The following is a 19,120-nucleotide window of genomic DNA, read 5'->3' as shown; positions in this document are numbered from 1 at the left end:
CCAATAATACCTCACGGTCTTTGCTTCTCAGCGGCAGAGTGCAGTGTTATCACTGCACTTACTGCTGAGCCCGACATTGTTGAAATTAAGCCGAAGGCCTTCGTCCACCCCACAATTTTGAAGCCCCACGTTGGAAAAGGTCGCGAGCATGTCTGTGAAGGTGTAAAGGCACAGGTTTTAAAATTGTCCTTGTGTGGGTTTGCACGCTGCGACACCTAATGCATTAGCCACATTGCGTGGCAGCGTTGTACCTATAAAGAAATGAATGAGGGCATTTCAGAGCTGACGAATGCTGAAATCAAGGTATGTGTATGTAGTAAATTTCAGTTTTGAAGGAAATAGTGATTTGGTTGAATAACTTTGAATAACCGAATTGAAATAGTATGTATCAGATTTTATTTTTAAAAAAATGAGCATATTTGTCATCACCCAGATAACTTATTCATTACTCTTTTTTTTATGCAAACTAGGTTTGTGCAACTGCCTTTTTTTTTGTTTAAAGGGTAGTTAAAGCAGCTTTGAATAGTTGCAGCATTAGACTTTCGGTAAAACACAATTTATAAAGTGTAAAATATAATACGTGCTAAACTTGCCATAAATGGAGCATATAAGACGGTATAAAAAAGCCTTTAAGCTTGAATATGATGAATTGATGCGGGGGGCAATAACCTTGAACCTTCATTTAACCTTGAAGGGGGCTTCGGGGCAGTGCAATTTTTTTTTTTCGGACACGTGTATTTATGGTATAGCACTCCTTCATTGCAGTGAAACCACCTGTACAGGGGTGGTACATGCATTTTGTTTGTTTTCTTATTCATATCGGACACTTCAAAATATAGAATAATTAGAATTCCCGCAGGCGTAAGTTACACTACTGTTATATTTGTTGGAATATTCAAAGTGCTTGAATAATCGCACATACCTACTGATGTCAAAAGACTTGACCATGGTGGAAAATTTGATGCATGTCCCTCATCTGAGTGTAGCACTGTGCAGTGTTTGACCTTTCTAGAAGTCTCTTTCGTCCGTCCCTTTTCATTTCGATATGTGCCACGCTAACAAGAGCTAAGTTCATGGATAATCAACTCGCCCAAGCCACAACACATTTGAACTAAAATTACACATTTTGATGCTGAAAAAATTTTTCATTTGCTCTGCACAGTGTAGTGTCTAAAGGGCGCCTTTGTTAATAATCGCACATACCTACTGATGTCAAAAGACTTGACCATGGTGGAAAATTTGATGCATGTCCCTCATCTGAGTGTAGCACTGTGCAGTGTTTGACCTTTCTAGAAGTCTCTTTCGTCCGTTCCTTTTCATTTCGATATGTGCCACGCTAACAAGAGCTAAGTTCATGGATAATCAACTCGCCCAAGCCACAACACATTTGAACTAAAATTACACATTTTGATGCTGAAAAAATTTTTCATTTGCTCTGCACAGTGTAGTGTCTAAAGGGCGCCTTTGTTACTGAAGTCTAAAAATAATTATTTAACAGAAATCTGTCTTGCTGGGTCCTTACAAGGGTCCTTAAACTAAGTTTTGCTTCTGGTTTTTAATTTTAAAAACTGGCCCTACATGTCGAGACCCGTTCGGTTTCTTTTTCGAAGGGTTACTGTCTGGTCTATTCGGTAACTTCTAAGTGAGCGGGTTTTTTTTTTTTTTTTTTTTTTTTTTAGTGATCTTGATCAATGCTCTGTCTTCTCTCTTTATTCTCTACATTTAGGCTTCTCCAGAGATATTCTTTAGTTTTTGAAATTAAAAAAGAAAGAACTAAATGCGGTTGAATAGTTCCTTTTATTCTCATTGAAATATGCACTGTTTCTTACCATGATGTGTCATATTACGCTTCGATGTTTCAGAAAATGTATCATACAGCGATGTTTGTAGCCCATGGAATCTGTTAGTAATGTTATTACTTCTTCATGTTAATGTTCAGAGGGCAATGTGTACTGCGTGTGTGTTGCGTGTGTGTGCTGCTCTGTAGTCATCACCCGAATTTTCGTCCACCTTTCCTAGTCTAATGTTAATCAGTAGATTCATCTCTGTTCAATGTTTCTTTTTCTTGCAGACGCTTGAAATGCTGAAGGAAACCTGCGAGGAGTTGGACAAGCAGGTGGTCAGCTACGAAAAAGAGCTGTCATTGGCTGACAGCAAGAATCAAGAGTTTGAGGCTCAATGGTGATTGTGCTTTTTGTTTCCCAATCATTCGCTCATTTCAGCCAAGCTGCTGGTAGTCTTCAGTCGCGGTTGACCCGCTCATTTCATTTTGTCTCTTTTGAGGTGTACAGTGCTCACAGAATGAAACTCGTCATCAGAACTAAGTTTAAAAGAGAGACAAAATTGCCTAATGTAACCGTGATGCATTACTACGAATCTGACCGGTAAAGGTAATTTCAGATCTGATGCGAGCCGAGATTACACCGATATGACACGAATTGCAGATGGTAGAAACAAATTTGTATATGCATTGGTTAGCCCTAACTCGATGTCTTTTATTCCATCAGCAGCAATGTATACGCATAGTGATCAAAAGACTTTCATCCATTAGTCGAAGTAGGTACGGGCCAGTATTCATGTACATCTTTTACCAGTTAAAGGTGAATATAAATATTTGATGTTTACGCCAGTTACAATGCATGAAACCAATATGTGTGCATAAGTGGCAAGAACATTGAAATGATGGGAGGTAAAGGACTTCTGTCCCCAGAAGAGAGCATGTCACATATGTTAAAGAAAATTAGTGCAGCTCTTAAGGGCAATATCGCGAGTGAAAATGGAGAAGACTAGTTGGTGCTTTGCACAGTTTTGGTGCATTGGATCTCTGATAAGCGAAATATTTATTAGTGCATGCAGAGCTGTTTGCCATTTCTTAGTTGTGAAGGCCTTCTAAATGGAGGTTATGTATTGCTGCTACCTACCTATAACAAACGTTGTGTTTGTTTGTGTTACACTAATGTTGAAGTTATGAGTTTCTTGCTTTGAAAAATCTCAGGGTGTCTTATGTGATACATTTGAGAATTAAATGATCAAGCCTGGCTGCTGCTGAATTTCATTTAAGAATGAACAGGTATTATTGTTTATTACCTTGTGAAGATGATGGCAAAACACTTGTGTGGGGCATAATGACCTGCACAAATGGTTCAATACAGCGAAGGTCATTTGCTGATGTTATCGCTTCTGTCTGATGTGATGAAGTAGTGCCCATCACTGGCTGGTTTGATTACCAAAATTTGGCAATGAAAAAAAAAAAAAAAGCCAGAAGCACACTCTTGATACATGAATGCTCTCAGTGACTTGAAACTTTCAGGTGCACTGTTAATTTTTTCTGTCCGCAGTGAAGTGCTCAAGCGTTCACACAAAACTCTGTACTGCAACTATATTTAAACATCGATCGAACAAACCCAGATATAACGAAATAATAGTTATAATGAAGTAAATGAAAAATAGTATCACAATAGATATAGGGTTAGTGGTATACAGTCTAGCCCGCTTATAACGAACCTGAGCATGACGCGGCATCCCTTGCCTGTATCACGAAGTTTGTTGTAAAGGAAACACAGCTTTTAAAAAAAGTTGCGAGTGAGAACACAAACTTTTTTGCCCCAAAAAGTCTGTGATGCACGTGTTTCGAATAGCAGAAGCGATAAGGGCGGTCTAGAGTTCATTTAAAACGGCAGGCTGCTCGTTCGCCGAGGCCCGTGGCATAAGCTGCATAAGGCCCTGGCTCCAAAGCTTTGTCGTTCTCGCAGTCCGATTCCTCCAAATCGCTCTCGCCACGTACATCATTCACAATGCCCCAATCCGTGCACGGTTCTGCAGTGCCGGCATCATCATCGGCCGTAATTAAACCATCGCAACAGATGTCCCACCCACTCTCCCAGGTCGGAGTCGACGATGCGCTGCCTCAAATCGCCCCCGCAGTGGTCCTGTTCGGAAGCTTCAGGCTCGGCATCGGGCCCAACGTCGACGAATTCGGCCTTGCGAAAACAGTTTCGCGCACATGTAGTCGTCACCGCCGCCCACGAAATATTCACCATCTCCACAGCTGAATACCGGGACGCCTGAAGCGGCAAGTTGGCTGCCAGCTGGTCAACAGCTATAAGCAAGTGCTCCGCAACGCGGCACCTAACGCGCTGATTACGCTGAAGCCAAGCGGTCACACTTTCGACGTTTTGTTGAATGGCACGAAAAAGTGTGCTAAGTCCTCCGGTTGGCCATCATGACCACACACGCACACGAAGAGCGAGCAAGACGCGCACACGCGACACACATGCCAGAATGCGTGGAACAGTTCTGGGCCCGTTTCCAGTCAGAAAACGAAACTAATTCCAGCCAGCATGGCAGGCGTCACGGAGCGGTTGAGACGTGCGAAGGGGTTGTGATCAAGAGAGGAGAGCAGACTTGCGAGAGAAGGGCAAGGAGTTGTGATAAAGAGAGGGGAGGATGTGACGGGAGGGCGACCTTGAAAACCAAAACACACTGGAAGGAGGCAGGTTGGGTAGCTTGTTTGGAATGTCCGCGAAACTCGCACGTTGAAAGACTTGAAAAGAGTGCCTGCGCGCGCAGAAGTCAAAGCATGGCTGCCTGGATCGGTGCGTGCGGCGGTGTTCGAAGAATCGGCGGCCGTGGTAAAAAAATCGTCTTGCTGCGCTGGCGGGTTTGCGTGGCCTCACAAACTTCGATATTTCGCAATTTGTTCAGTTGCAAATTAACAGCCGTTTTCACACTTGGGCACGCGCGCAGAAGTCATGCTGAGTTGAGTGCGAAGTGAGCGAGAACAAGTCCTTAACACGAAACGAATCGCAAATTATCAGAGTCGGTGGGGTAGCATACGCGCGTGCATTAGACGCAGTCTATCGGATACAGTCGGTGGCCGACGATGTTGGCAAATGGTCTGGTCACTCCAGGCGTGCGACGGCGACAGTACCAACGATCAAAAACAGGGTAGATGGCCGACCGATTTTCGAAAGATCGGTGGCAGTGTGAAAACACAGGCCTCGTCTGGCGATGTGGGGTGCTCAGAGTAGCGGGGAGGACGTAACAAAAAGTGGTCGGGGAGAGCGGCAACTAGAAGGGCGCGGAGGCAGAATCGGCGTTTAACAATAAGAATGTATGGGCACCTCACCGATGCCTGATCGGTGGTCGAAATTGGTTTCCCGGGAAGTCGGCAGACCGCTAACTCCATTCTCTGTAACCGATCAGCGGTGCTCGGAGACGTTCTTTGTAAGTGTGATCTTGTGCCATTGAACCAATGTTTATTTTCACAGTCACGCGAATATTGTTCGTTTTAAGCAAAAGGTTGTTTTAAATGAGGCCGTTATAAGTGGGCTCGACTGTACTTTTATAACAAATTATTGGATATAACAAACTTATTTTTGTGTAAGATGCAACTTGTTTTAACGAGGTTTGAGTGTAGTGTTTCGAAGGGCCGAAAAGAAGTGTGGTGATAAAAAGCTTGGCCAGCTGCGAATTGTTCTAGGGAAGCAGTCACTTCAGAATGGGGCTGCTTCAGCGTAGAATAGTTACCAATGTGCACAGTGTTGCTAACAGTTGGCTTTGTGTCAGGGCGGCACACAAGGAAACTGTGGACAAACTCAACAAGAAGATCTTTGAGCTCAAGGAAGCCCTGTTGCTGGAGAAGACTAGCAAGTACGTCGTGCACCTATTGCGTTCTTGTTTACTGATGCCTTTCTTTCTTTCTCTGATTGCGTTTGTCGTGCTTCGTCTATTAACATGAGGACGCTACTATAGTTTAGTATTTATTCAGATTCTCGCAAATTGAATTTTGCTTCCATGAGAAATTTGACTTCTTGCAAAGCAGGGGGTCAGTTCTTGGAAATTTAGGTCTTTTTGTAAAGCTAAAACTAAATTTAAGGCTACATATTCCCACCCATCATACTTGCTGGGGTAGTGTGTGTTTACCCTTTTGGCTTATTAATCTTTGTTTTTTCAAGTACCATGAACTCCCTCCAATGTGATAGCTCCACTGGTACTGATTGATCACTGTCCTTCTTTGTACTTCTCTTTGTTCTTGCTATGTTTCATAGCATGTATCCGCTGCATCGCTTTACATTTTGCTTGTTGGTATTCTAAGAAAGCATCTTAGTGCTTGCGACGTGAACAGTATGTTATGTTAACCACATGATGCATTATCGCGTCGGATTGTAGTCTTCCTCATTCTGCCCTTGTCTGCTGGTGGTGAGATAATTTTTAAAGATGCATTCTTATCCCCTACAGGGGTGAATTACAATATTGACCTAGTTCAAATGTGTCACATTTATGTAAGATAACTAAAAAGATTAGTATTACATTCCAAGAAAGAAAATAATTGTGTTGTTTTTAGGAAGCATTGGAAATAAATTTAGATTATTATGAATGTAAATACTTATTTATTCTAGAGTCACTTGTGCTTCATTTCTTTAGATCAAAATATATTAATCGTAGGCTCAGAATGCATATGCAATATCTTTTTGGATGTATTCATTTAGACTGCTTAAAATTCTAGTGCTTTTATTGGAGTGGTCGCTTGCAGTCGTGTGCAGCACATTGTGGTGAATAAAAATGCATCGGTTATGCTGGAGGTCCAATTCATCCTGTGTGCATTGTATCTTGCTCTGTCTTTGCCACCAGCTCAAAGAACTTACAAACAAGTTGTGTCTACTTATATAGATGTTTGGCATCAAGGAGGCTCTAAAATGGAGGCCTTATTGAAATGAATCTATGCGTACTCTATGTAGGCAACGGTTGGAAGAACAGCTCCAGGACCGTGCACAGGGGGAGAAAGAGGCTGAAGCGGCCCTGGAATCCGTGCAGGGCCATTTGCGCGAACGGGAGGCCCTGTTGCGGGAGCTGAGTGATCAGGTAGCTGACCTGAGGCGTCAGCTGGGCACGTACGAGGCCTCCTCCAAGGCGTGGCAGCGCCGGGAAGCCGCCTATCAGCAGGAGGTTGTCGCCATCAAGGAAGAGGTACCGCATGACGTCGGTGTAAAGCTTACTGATAGTGCTAACTAGGATTCAGGGAACTTCTTGCTGAGCCTGATGATTCATCCACAATCCTGTTGATAATAGAAACGTTACTTGCTGTCAAATATGAATGCTCCGTAAGGCTACGTGGTAGGCCATAGTTAGCGCAAGAATCACACGAAGTCGAATACAACTTCAGAAGTGTTTCCTCCTCAAACGTGTGAGCACGCCTGCACCAATGGGTATGCACTTCATATTGACATCATCAGTGAGACGAGGCTGACTTAGGAGAGCATTGCCAAATGCATATGTGGGACCATTTCTTTGTCGCAGGGGCAGTCAGCTGCCCTGCATTGGTTGTTGGGGGGGGGGGGGGGGGGGGGATGTACTTCTTAAAGGGACACTAAATGCAACCATTAAGTCGCCGTTGATTGTTAAAATAGCAGTCCAGAAACCTCGTAGTGTTACTTTTGTGCCAAGGTAGGGCCTATTTTGAAATAAAGTGACGTTTTAGTGGTCCACATCGGGTTAGCGCACTTTAAATTACCCGCCTCAAGAAGCGGACCAACAGGACCGACTCGCGTCACTGTTGCCGTGCACAACGTTGCCCAGCTTTACTGCGCTAATAGCAGCAGACTGAGAGCATCGGGAGCCACAGCAGCAACAGCGGCCATTGATCAGTTTCTCGCCATTGGCTTCGAAATTGCAAATGCTTTTTCGGTTCAACTGCGCCTCGCTAGATGGCACCACATGTCCCGTGTAACCACGCGAAAATTGAACTTTTGAACCACTCGTGCCATTCCCCATAGTTACGTCCGGCAGTTCTTTTTTCTATTAATCAAACAGAAATGAACAAGCAGCATTTTATTGCGTCTCTTGATGCACGAAAGGTTCTTCATTTAGTGCAGCTAGATTGATTACTAGTGATTTATTGTAGGCAGTCCGTCTGATGTCATCGGAATCATTTTAAAAATGTCCTACTGCGGCGCATGTGTTCTTGTGCATTTACCTTAATTTCTCAGTAAGTAGGGCACTGTTGTTGATAATATTCTCGTTTTAGATGTTGTCACACATTGAGCTTTCACTCTGACCTAAATTGTTATTTGACTTTAGTGTCCCTTTAAGTTTTATCCGACTATAAAGGTATGGTGAGCAGAGCCCTTTACAATGTGCTGCTTCTATGTTCTAACTTCACATAACCCCTAGGAGTCTTAAAAACAATGGGGAATCAGTCCCCTATCTTTTCCTTCCAACTGCGGGTTGTGTTAGCTTGAAAAGTGGGCCTTCTCATACTTCCGTGCAATGAATGAGAATGTGGTCGATGCACTATGCAGTTGTCCATATTAGCTCACTCATACAAGCTTTTTCTTGCATCCACAGTTTAGAACTAAAAGGGTGCTGTGGGATCTTTCACATTAAATAGACAGTGGAGACAGGCAACTGAAGTTGAGGGCTACTGAGGAGGCTGGGAAACCGGCTTGGTCTATGAAGACGTACGCCTTGTCTTTACATGGGTATGGTGACTGTCATGCTTGTTCGTGTTCGTTAGGCCTCACTCCCCTAATCACCTGCCACTCACGTCCAACCACCACACCGTCCGCGCACACACTGCCCGCACACAGGCCGGATGTCCACTGTTGCCACCATGCCCAGGGGACGCCACATACCCCCATCACTACCAATGGATGTCCTCACAGCCCGTCCCCCCCTTGAAGCGTGAAGCTCCCCGCTGACCATGGAGGATGGTATTTGACGAGCTGGTCGGCATGGGCCTCGCCACAAGCTCTCCCAGTCTGTGGGTGGACGGGCTTGAAAGTGTTTGCACCAATACGTCTGCAGATGCGGAATGGACCATTTCGCCTTGGTGCCAGCTTTGATGAGATGCCTCTTGCAGCGTCACTGTCTATGTGGGTTTCTCGCAGGACAAGGTCGCCTTCTTCCAATGCTGGTCGTAGTGCTGCTTCTGGGCACGTCAAGCATGTTGCTGATGCTGCCGTGCAGCATTCATGACCTCTGCCAAATGGGACTGAAGTTCTGCTGCGAATGCGTGAGAAGATGATACCGCAGGCTCAGCGTCTTGCTTGTCTTCGGTGGGTTGCCAGGGTGTTCGGAGTTCACGGCCATAGCAGAGGAGGGCTGGGGTGTATCCAGTAGCAGCACTTACAGCGGTTCGCATTGCAAAAGCAATCTCGGGAATGTGTTGGTCCCAGTTTTTGTGCTCGTTGCAGTATGCACGAATGCACTGCTTCACGGTGCCATTGTGCCGCTCGACCATCTGTCCGGCTGGCCTGTAAGGCACCGTGTGGCGCTCCGAGATGCTCCATCGCCTAAGCAGGTTCTTCCATAATTTACTAACAAAGGGCTTCCCATTATCGCTAGAAATAGCAGTAGGTACCCCGTGTCTGCAGATGAACTCTTCCACACGGCTGGCTATCTGCTGTGTTGTTGCTGCACGAAGAGGGAAGAGCTCAATGAATTTGGTAAATTTGTCAACAATGACCAGCAAGTGCTTGTGCCCCCGAGGGCTGGTAGGTAACGGCCCCATTAAGTCTATACTAAGTTCTTCCATTGGTGCTGCAGGCCATTGGCTTGCCATAAATCCTTGGGGTTTGCAACGCTGTGCTTTCCTCCTTTGACAGACTGAGCAACTGCGGACATACTTCGATGTGTCATTGCTAATGCCCAACCACACAAACTTGTCTCTGATGTGCCGCAGTGTCTTGTAGAATCCTGCATGGGCACTTGTCGGGTGGTCATGGGCCATCTGCAGGACCAAGGGGCGAAGGTGAGTAGGCAACCAGGCTACTATACGGTCGCCGCGACATTGCACCAAAAGTCCTGATGGCTCTAGATGAGACGTGGATGCTAGGTCCTCCAGACGACGGGTTTCGGCAGTGCCTTTGTGCAGGCACTCTCCCTGGATAGTTCTCGTTATGTCATGCAAAAGAGCATCACGTTGTTGTTCCTGTGCTAGTTTTTTCGCGCAGTTTATAACACTGAGGTTCTCAATGGTGGTTGGCAGGCAGGTTTCAAACGTGACAGAGCCTTCGTCAGTGTCCAAGTTAAGTGGCAAAAGTCTCTCGGGCAGGCTTTCAGCTGCTGTCTTGGAGTTTGGCTGAACAGGTGCCCGGCTTAGGGCATCAGCAGGAATGTTGGCCTTACCACGACGGTGCTTAATTTTGCACTGAAACCCTTGAAGGCGTAGCACCCAGCGCCGCACACGAGGAGATGCCTGCTCAGTGGTGAACATCCAAGCCAATGACGCATGATCACACTGCACTTCGAATTCTGTGAATTCCAAATAAGATCGGAATTTTTCTACAGCCCATACGACGGCCAAACACTCCCACTCCTGGACTGTGTAATTATGCTCCGCATCCGACAAGCCTCTGCTGATGAATGAAATTGGCTTCAAAATGTTATCCCGATGTTGCAGCAGCACTGCGGCGATACCAACACTGCTGGCATCTGTTTCAACTACAAATGGTGCATTGAGGTTTGGCAAGCTCAGAAGTGCATCTGTTGCCAGCCTTGCTCGGAGAGTCGCAAATGACTGTTCTTCAATGCTCGTCCACTGCCATTTCTGTTGCGTCTTGAGCAAGTCGGTTAAGGGCTTAGCAGTGAGGGAAAATTGTGGAATAAAGTTCCTGTAATATCCAGCTAAGCCCAGAAATGCCTGCAGTTGCTTCATGTTAGATGGCCATGGGTACTCTGCCACTGCACGCACCTTCTCTGGGTCTGGTCGGCACTCTCCTGGAGATACAACGTGACCAAGGAAGGTGAGGGATTGAGTGCATTGTTGTTCTTTGGTTGGATTAATTGTAAGCCCTGCATTCCTGATGCATTCGAGGACTTCACGGACGTGTACCAGGTGTTGTTCTATTGTAGGAGAGTACACCAAAACATCATCAAGGAACGCCATGGCAAATTTGTGGTTTATGCCCTCAAGAACCCTGTCCATTAAAGCTTGGAATGAGGCTGGGCCTCCAGCCACACCAAACGGCATCCTTGTGAATTTGAAGGTGCCCCTATGACATATGAATGCAGTCTTCTCAATATCTTGTTCCTGCAGTGGAATTTGGAAGAACCCTTGGGAGAGGTCAAAGCTTGTAAACCATTGTGCATTACCTAGCTGAGCCAGGAGCCAATCAGTGCGAGGCATTGGGTACACTGGTACCCTTGTGCAGGAGTTCAAGCGTCTGTAGTCGACAGCCACCCGGTAGCCTCCGGATTTCTTTCCCACCAGGACTGGTGCACTTGTCCAGCTGCTTATGCTCTGTTTTTTTGGATTGACTGGGCGCAGTTTCGTGCGCACTGGTGTGCTGTCACCTGTGTCGATAGAGTCCTCAATGAGTGTTGTACAACCAGGCAACTTTGTGAAGAGTGCCTCATATTCTCCCAGCAGGCCCCTGAACTCACGCATCACTTCTGCTTGCTGTCCTGAGCCACTAATGGTGTTGCATGCCACAACGTCTGGCTGTTGCTCAAACAAGTTTCCAAGGCAATTGGCATCATCTACTGGATCTGGGGCAACCTTCCTGTCTCGTTTGGCAAATGGAACAACAAGCTGTGGCTCCATACCTATAGTACACCGCCCAAAGCTATGTGCAAGGACATGCCAGTGGCTGTAAGGAAGTCCCTTCCGAGCACAACATCCTGGCACAGGTCAGGCAGACAAATAAATTTTTGAACCCGGGAGCCGCCATCCCACTCTATTTTGCATTTTGTAGCCTCGGAGCTCTGGGACCAACCTGATGCCAAGCGGAGTGTTCGAGTTTCGCGTTTCCATTTTCCCCCCGAAGAGCATGCCTCACTAGTGGGTAGTGGACCAAGGAGACTCACGCTGGACCTAGTGTCGAGCAATGCACGGAACGTCGTACTGCCGATTCGAACGTCCAAGAGCGGCTCCTTCCCTCCTCCGGCTGCAGATGCAACTTGCATAATAAAATTGCAGTACGAACCCGCCGAACCGGTGCCTACTGGCACCCGTTTCCCGAGCACTGAGCCTGGAAGTGCCCTGGACGGCCGCACTGGAAGCAAACGGCGTTGTCTTGGTGCGGTCTACTCGCACAGTTGGGTGCAATGTGGCCGACGCCGCCACATCGTCAGCAAACAACTTGGCTCGGGGCCCACTGAGGTCGACGCCCTGCTGGTGGTCGGTACGTTGGTGCGCCGACAGATTGGGCCTGAATTATGGGTCACTGGTCCCGGTGGTATGACGGTTGCACTGCTGCGGGGTGGAGGGGCCACGCGCACCCAGGTGTCCAACCGGCATTCGGCGCGGAGACGACTGCTGCGGAGTGCTGGGGCACTGCCATTGCGTCAGGCATGCCATGTGCCGAATATGCCAAGTCGGGCGCGACCTGATTTGTTTTGAGTGGAGGAGGCCGATATTGTAGCCGGCGCCGCACTCGCTCCATCAGGCCATCGGCCGCATCCGCCAGGGCCTTCAAGCTTGAGAACGTGGACCCCGCTACCAAGTGTTGCAGCTGGGGGTGCATTTGGCGCAGCACTCTGTCGACCTTGACGTCGTCGGCAACCTCCTTTCCGATTCGGTCGTAGAACTCGGAAATGACATAAATTCTTTCAAGTTCTCCTCCGGGTGCTGAGTCGTGCCTCCAACTCTTCCTTCAGGCGCTTCTTTTCGTCGGCCGACGTGAATTCCCATCGAAAAGCGGTGACAAAGGCATCCCACGTAGCGGAGGGACCCGCGAAACGATGGCACAATTTCGCGCTGCCGTCAAGCGCCGTGGTAACGACACGGCGAACTCGGTCCTCCAGAGCTATGCCGTTAGTCAGGCAAAAATTGTCCACTTTGCTGAGAAATTCCTACGGGTGTTGCAGATCCTGGAAGCCCGCGAACCTAGGCAACGTGGTTGCAATGGGCGCTGTCACCGCCGCCGACATTTGTGTAGCCGGCGGTCCAACAAAGGCCGGTCGGCGCTCGTTGCCTCCGGGTACCACAGGAGCGGCCATTAACGCCTGCCGCAGCTCATATGCTATGCGCTCGCGTTCGATAGCCGATTCATTTGTCTGACGCAGCATAAACTGTACGAATTCATCGGGAATTTCAGTCGGTCCAATCCCGGACGAGCCCCCACTTGTCATGCTTGTTCGTGTTCGTTAGGCCTCACTCCCCGAATCACCCGCCACTCATGTCCAACCACCACACCGTCCGCGCACACACTGCCCGCACACAGGCCGGATGTCCACTGTTGCCACCACGCCCAGTGGGGGCGACATACCCCCATCACTACCAATAGATGTCCTCACATGACTTTCACATGCCTTTTTGTTTTCTGGCATTATGGACATTCCTTTTTCTTCCGGCATGGACATCTAGGAGTCGCATTATGTTAACAACCGGTAATGTCACATTATTGGCTTATTTCTCTGTAAAAGACATGCAAAGGCTCACGGTACTCAATGCTGTACTCTATATATTGTTAAAAAATGGTATTATAAGTGGGTCCGACCGATGCGAAAGTTGCGAGTTTGGTTCCTGCTTGCATCTACTCGTTTTCTTGCCCAGATTTGTTTATTTTAGTCTGCCTAGTGTGCTTTTATTGAATTACCTGTTGACTTCGTATTGTTGTGTCTGGAAAAAATTATCCTCTCAACCAATTTCTCCGCTTCTTGTTCTATGATGATGTCGTTGGGACACCACTGATAAGTACATGTGTTGCACTAAATACCAAATCATGTCATGAGTCTCTGCTTCAGCTGCCATTTGTTATTAGGTCGACCAGAGCAAATTTTGTTCTTCGGCAGGACCTTGACGTGTGTATGAGGCGCAGATCCGAAGCTTGGCATGTGAACCATATGCTTGTTTTTCAAGCTTCGGAATTTTAAATATTCGTGTTGTGGTCCACAGGTTTTATTTTGGGTCACTTATTTGAGCGTCTGTTATTTGCTTGTTCGGCCAACTGCCACTACTGCAGGCTTCCAAGCATATTACGACCATTGCGTCCCTGAAGGCCAGCAATCTGAAGTTAAGCCGAGACCTGGAAGATTTCGAGGCCACCCACAGGGAGACCATGCAGTACGTGGAGAAACTGGAGAGTGACATGGATGGACAGAAGGTGAGTTGGCACCCACTGTGCTGCCTTGTTTGCTCGAGTACGCGGGTTTTGATAAATGGCAGCCGTGTTTCGATGGGGGTGTGAAATGGAAAAATGTGTTTTACTTAGGTTCAAATACATTATGATGAACTCGGGGTCACCAAAATTATTTCTATATCTAACCCCTCACTGTGGCATGCCTCGTAACTGTGTATAATGTTAATGGGAACCAATAACAATGCGAACCAACATTAATATTATGTCTAACAATGAAACCAAGCCCTTAAATTTACACTTGTTCCGTTTGTAATTGTATTTATTAGTTTTGACTTGAGTTGGATCCATGACCCATCGGCTGAAGCTAGCCACCTGCCGTCATGAACTATTAGTGCAAAGACGGGACAGCAACTTAAGAACACGCAGACATCCTCGCATCTTGTTGTTCATCTTTGTATGTCACGATAACTCGCCATCTGCCTCGCACATGCGTCTTGTTTAAGAAATGATGTGAAAGTAACCATTGTGGGTAACCAGTGTGCCTAACCAATGTGCAAGCCATTGTCCACATTTATAGGAGGAAGGCGATGGGTAAGTGGTGAGTGAAATGGCGGCTACAGCGACCAGCCTTGCCTTCAAGCAGAGATGAACGGCGCATTGATTGATTTGTGAGGTTTAACGTCCCAAAACCACCATATGATTATGAGAGACGCCGTAGTGGAGGGCTCCGGAAATTTCGACCACCTGGGGTTCTTTAACGTGCACCCAAATCTGAGCACACGGGCCTACAACATTTCCGCCTCCATCGGAAATGCAGCCGCCGCAGCCGGGAATCGAACCCGCGACCTGCGGGTCAGCAGCCGAGTACCTTAGCCACTAGACCACCGCGGCGGGGCAATGAACGGCGCATTGATGTCAGACAGTGATGAGAGGTGACAATGATGCCACACTTGCTGCACATGATTGCAAGCTTTATTGTACACTCTCTGTCCTCAATGTTCACAAAGGAAGCACTGCTGGTGGCTGTCCCGGGCTGCGATGAGGGCTTTTAGTATATATCTTGTGGGGCACGCCCTGGTATCTTGCAACAAAACAAAGATCACAAAGACTCACAGGATCCCTGTGAGACAACTTGAAATCTAAAGCAGTCTTCTTTTTCTTAGTCGATGTCTAAGGGAGCAGGATACACTGGTCGTGGATTCACGTGCCACTGCCAAGCGCCATCCTTGTTTTGTTTTGTTGAGGTGGCTCGCTCTCTAACTTTGTTTGCCATTTAAAGGAGGGCGTCACAGCAGCATCGTGTGGCGTTACATCAAACAATGCCACTCCAGAATTTGTGACATCATGATAACGTGACGTCATGTGATGGGGGATGCTTTACATCACTCATCTTTGAAACCGCAAGACGGTCACCGCTGACGGTTGAATTTCCCGTTAGAAGGGCCATCTAAAGCTTTTTCCCTAACAGTATGCAACGTATATCTCTGGCTTTGTTACATTTTCTGTAACCCTGGACATAGCTGCCCTAAACCCTCGCCCTGGGTTTGACTTGTTCATTCTTTGCATGCTGCAGAGCTTTTCTGAGACTGAAATCATGAAGTTGAACCAGACCATCGCTCAGCAGTCGAAGCTGATCAACTTCCTCCAAGCCAAGGTTACCGAAATGGAGAAAAAGAAAAAGGTGAGGCCTAGCAGTTGGTGTTGAAGCACATTTTGCGGCACTTTCAGTGTCAAAGTGTACCCATTTTTCTAGCGCCTTAAACAATGTGTTACATAGCTAAGACTTGCGCAAAAAAAATTTTAAAAAAACACGTACAAGAAGAGACAGACACCACGGGCACAAACTCAACTCTGATTTATTGAAAACAATAGATGTGTGTTTTTTTTTGCCCAAGTCTTAGCTATGAATCAGTGCTAACTCACCCAACTTTCAATACTCTTGCTACAAATGTGTTCCATACTTTACGCCTGAAGGTGGCCATACAGAATCTTTTGTTCTTTGTTTAAGGTATTGCGAAACTGCTGACAATCTTACAAGGGCACAGAAAGGGAGTTTCTTTTTTAAGAAATCAAGAACTTTCAAAAGATCAAGAAATTATTAAAAACCAGCATTGTCCTTCCCTAGACGGGTCATAAAAAATATGTGTATTTACATTTAGATGTGTAAGTTTATTATACATGCTAGCTTGGGAAACAATGGTATCGCTACAAAGAAAAACCACCGGGATATTCTTCTGCTGAGCGTGGTTAGTGCTTAGCACCCATCAGGTAGCTTAGCATCGGTGACTGCTTAGCCAAAGCCCCTGGTTGGCCTCATTCCTGACCCTGGTTGGCCTTACTTCAACAGTGGCGGTATGCAGAGCCGCATGTGTGCTTAAATATGTGTGCTCAACAAAGGACACTTGGTGGGCAAAATTACTTTAATCATACATCAAAAAATACCATCTGGCACCTCCCCATTTACCGTCTCTGCTTGGATAGCTTGTTCTATTTCCGGGATGGTTATCATTTCATGTTGTTTCTTTCTCGTCCGTATGAAGTGGTATGCTAGGCACACTAAAATAAAAATCCCTCCGAGGCTCACAACCTCTATCAACCAACCAATGTGAGCCAATGTAGCTTTATTAAAGCATCACTCTGTCCTTGATGCAAGGGCAACTACCGCGTTTAGACGATTGTAGGTCCACTCGAATTGAAGTCCACCCACTAAAATTACACAGCAAAAACAAAAAAGTGCATGAGAACATTCCATTGAAAATAATTAATTTATAATGTCTCCGAAAAAAAAAAGAAATCCAGTGTGCTGATTTGGCTTCATGGTAGTGCCAAAAAGTTGTGCGGAAAAGCTAGCTTTGTAAAAATCCTTGGAGATCATTTTTAGAAAGACTCTACAGTCTAAAGTAGTTTACGATTCTAGGCCAACCCCTCAACTTTGGATCCCAAATTAAGACAAAGTAGGTTGACCCATTAATTCGGTATAATATGCAAAAACATATTAGTCTGATCTCGCTAAATGTCTCTCTGTTTAAATGAAAAACAAAAGAAAACAGCCATTCTACCAAAGTTGCCAGACAGTGTGACACCCTTTTCTTTTCATCCTTCTTTTCTTTTCCCAACCATATAAAGGCTAATTGGGTAAGTAAATCTTCAGTCTACAAACCGACTAGTCACTTTGGCTGTCTTTTATGCCCTGTCACTACTGTCAACATTCCCTATTTGTACAGCACGGAGCTTCAGGCACTGCACACCAGAGCCTATACAGTTTGCAGTGGTCGTATTTCAGTGGCTGCCTGGTCTTATTATTCTGAAGACGATGTAGATGTGTGGGCATGATTTACTCCCCCTACAAGCTGGGTATCACACTTCGATCACAATAATCATAGGGGCATAGATGCGGTGTGACACCACACCTCCACCAAAGTAATCGAAGGGTATGCTCGCAGATACAACATTTCTTTGTTTGGTTTCTGTGTTGCATGTGTTCGCTTTTTCAGAAATCTCGTCGTCATTCTTTTTTGTTGCACTTTGGCTGATGCGCTGACATAAACATAGCATGTCACCGAGCAGTTAGAGTTAGCAGCTCAACTATGTAGTTGGACACCACTGTTTTACCAATCACAGCACGAATATGCCTTTCCTGTTATCATAGTACAGCCATATATACGTTGATGCAATGATTGTGTAAGTGAAGTAGTGGTGTCCGAAAATTTAAACATTTCAATAGTTTTCATATAGTTTTTTATATTATGCTTAATTTTCACTGAAAATTCACGATTAAAACTACCCCAACTCCCCAAATACAAATGCAGTCAACGTAGGATTAAAAGTGGCCCCTTCAGATTTTTAATATGCTTCACCTCGCTAGCTACTTTTTGTACAGCGGCAAAGCTGCCTTTCAGGCTCCACTACGGTCGCAAGTGTAATGACCCAAAAAAACACTGGTTCCGAAAACATGGAGACGATAAATGTGGCAGAGGTGGGGGCTCAATTGATGCTGTATTGGACCTGAAATTCAGGGAGGAAGTCCGCAAAAATTACACGCTGAAGATTTTTAGCTTCCAAATTTGTAGATGTTCTTATACAGTAGATTCTCGATGATACGATTACGTTTGATGCGAATTTCACGATGATACGAATTTTAAGGTTGTTTTGAATGAACTCTATTATATAAAATACACCGTGATTCGGTGTTATACGAATGGTTTCCCTAGCCACCGCGGATGATAAGAATTTCCGATTGATTGCTGCATGCCAGCGGCGCAACACAGCAAAAACACGCTGCGAGGCCCACGCGAAAAAATCCGTCCGAGACCAATTTTCCCGCCAGGCGATGGAATAGTATTGCCTTTTTGCTTCATGGCTTTGGCTTCGCTGGCTGCTCTATCTCAAACCACGTAATGTCAACAATCAACCGCAGATTATCATGGTGGCGAAGGCTTCAGCAGTGGGTCGCGTCGGCGCTATCGCGAACTACCCGCACGGCATGTCAAAGCTTACGGCTTTGACAAGGACGGGGTCGTTAAGGGCCTGGTTCGGATTACGATCACTAACACCGGAAGTAGAAGAAAGTGCAGCAGCAGCGAGTCGGCTTGCCCGAACCTGTCGTGCTTTTGCACTGCCGGCTGAATTCGTCGCCACCGCTGTGTCCACTCGTGTCATGTCTGCTGGCGTGTCTTCTGAAATAGCGTTAGTAAAGGTGTAAACTGTTTCTTTTCAGTGCCTTGTATGCATAATTATAAGTCGTTACGAACTTCAGTGATCAGGAACCGGGCGAAATGGAATGAATTCTCAAGCGGCAATGGCGGCGGCGGGGGTGTCATGTTTACGAGGGGCAGAACGAATGTGAAAACGTTTTCGGCGGGCATGTGGTTTTCTGGCTGCACCGACATTTTTGCTTGAATTCTCCAATGCAAATTCTCCAGGGCTCATTTTCTTTTCGTGTCAACTTCGCGACGCGGTTTTCTGGCTGCTTACGCGGGAAAGCGAGTGAATTTCTGATGAGTTCGGCCGCTTTTGCTCGCTTTGATGTCAACTGTGGACACGCTGCGCCAGCAGCATGAGCAAGGAAACCGCGGCACTTAATTAAAAGACGGTGA

At 46.3% G+C, this 19,120-nt stretch overlaps 1 protein-coding gene across 7 annotated transcripts in view; it reads left to right on the top strand.

Moving 5' to 3' along the window:
• The window catches only part of sti (citron rho-interacting kinase sticky), a 135,938-nt gene that overhangs the window by 61,405 nt on the left and 55,413 nt on the right, over positions 1 to 19,120 (top strand). For all 7 annotated transcript variants that reach the window (XM_075889996.1, XM_075890000.1, XM_075890001.1 and 4 more), the window contains 5 exons: positions 2,072 to 2,181; positions 5,569 to 5,652; positions 6,741 to 6,969; positions 13,908 to 14,048; positions 15,598 to 15,705. In XM_075889996.1, coding sequence (XP_075746111.1) covers positions 2,072 to 2,181; positions 5,569 to 5,652; positions 6,741 to 6,969; positions 13,908 to 14,048; positions 15,598 to 15,705 — 672 coding nt within the window. The remainder of the gene's footprint in view (positions 1 to 2,071; positions 2,182 to 5,568; positions 5,653 to 6,740; positions 6,970 to 13,907; positions 14,049 to 15,597; positions 15,706 to 19,120) is intronic.

The sequence above is a fragment of the Rhipicephalus microplus genome, chromosome 3, assembly GCF_043290135.1.
Source record: "Rhipicephalus microplus isolate Deutch F79 chromosome 3, USDA_Rmic, whole genome shotgun sequence".
Lineage (NCBI taxonomy): Eukaryota > Metazoa > Arthropoda > Arachnida > Ixodida > Ixodidae > Rhipicephalus > Rhipicephalus microplus.
The sequence above is the reverse complement of the archived record's forward strand: the minus strand, read 5'-3'. Positions and strand labels throughout refer to the sequence as shown.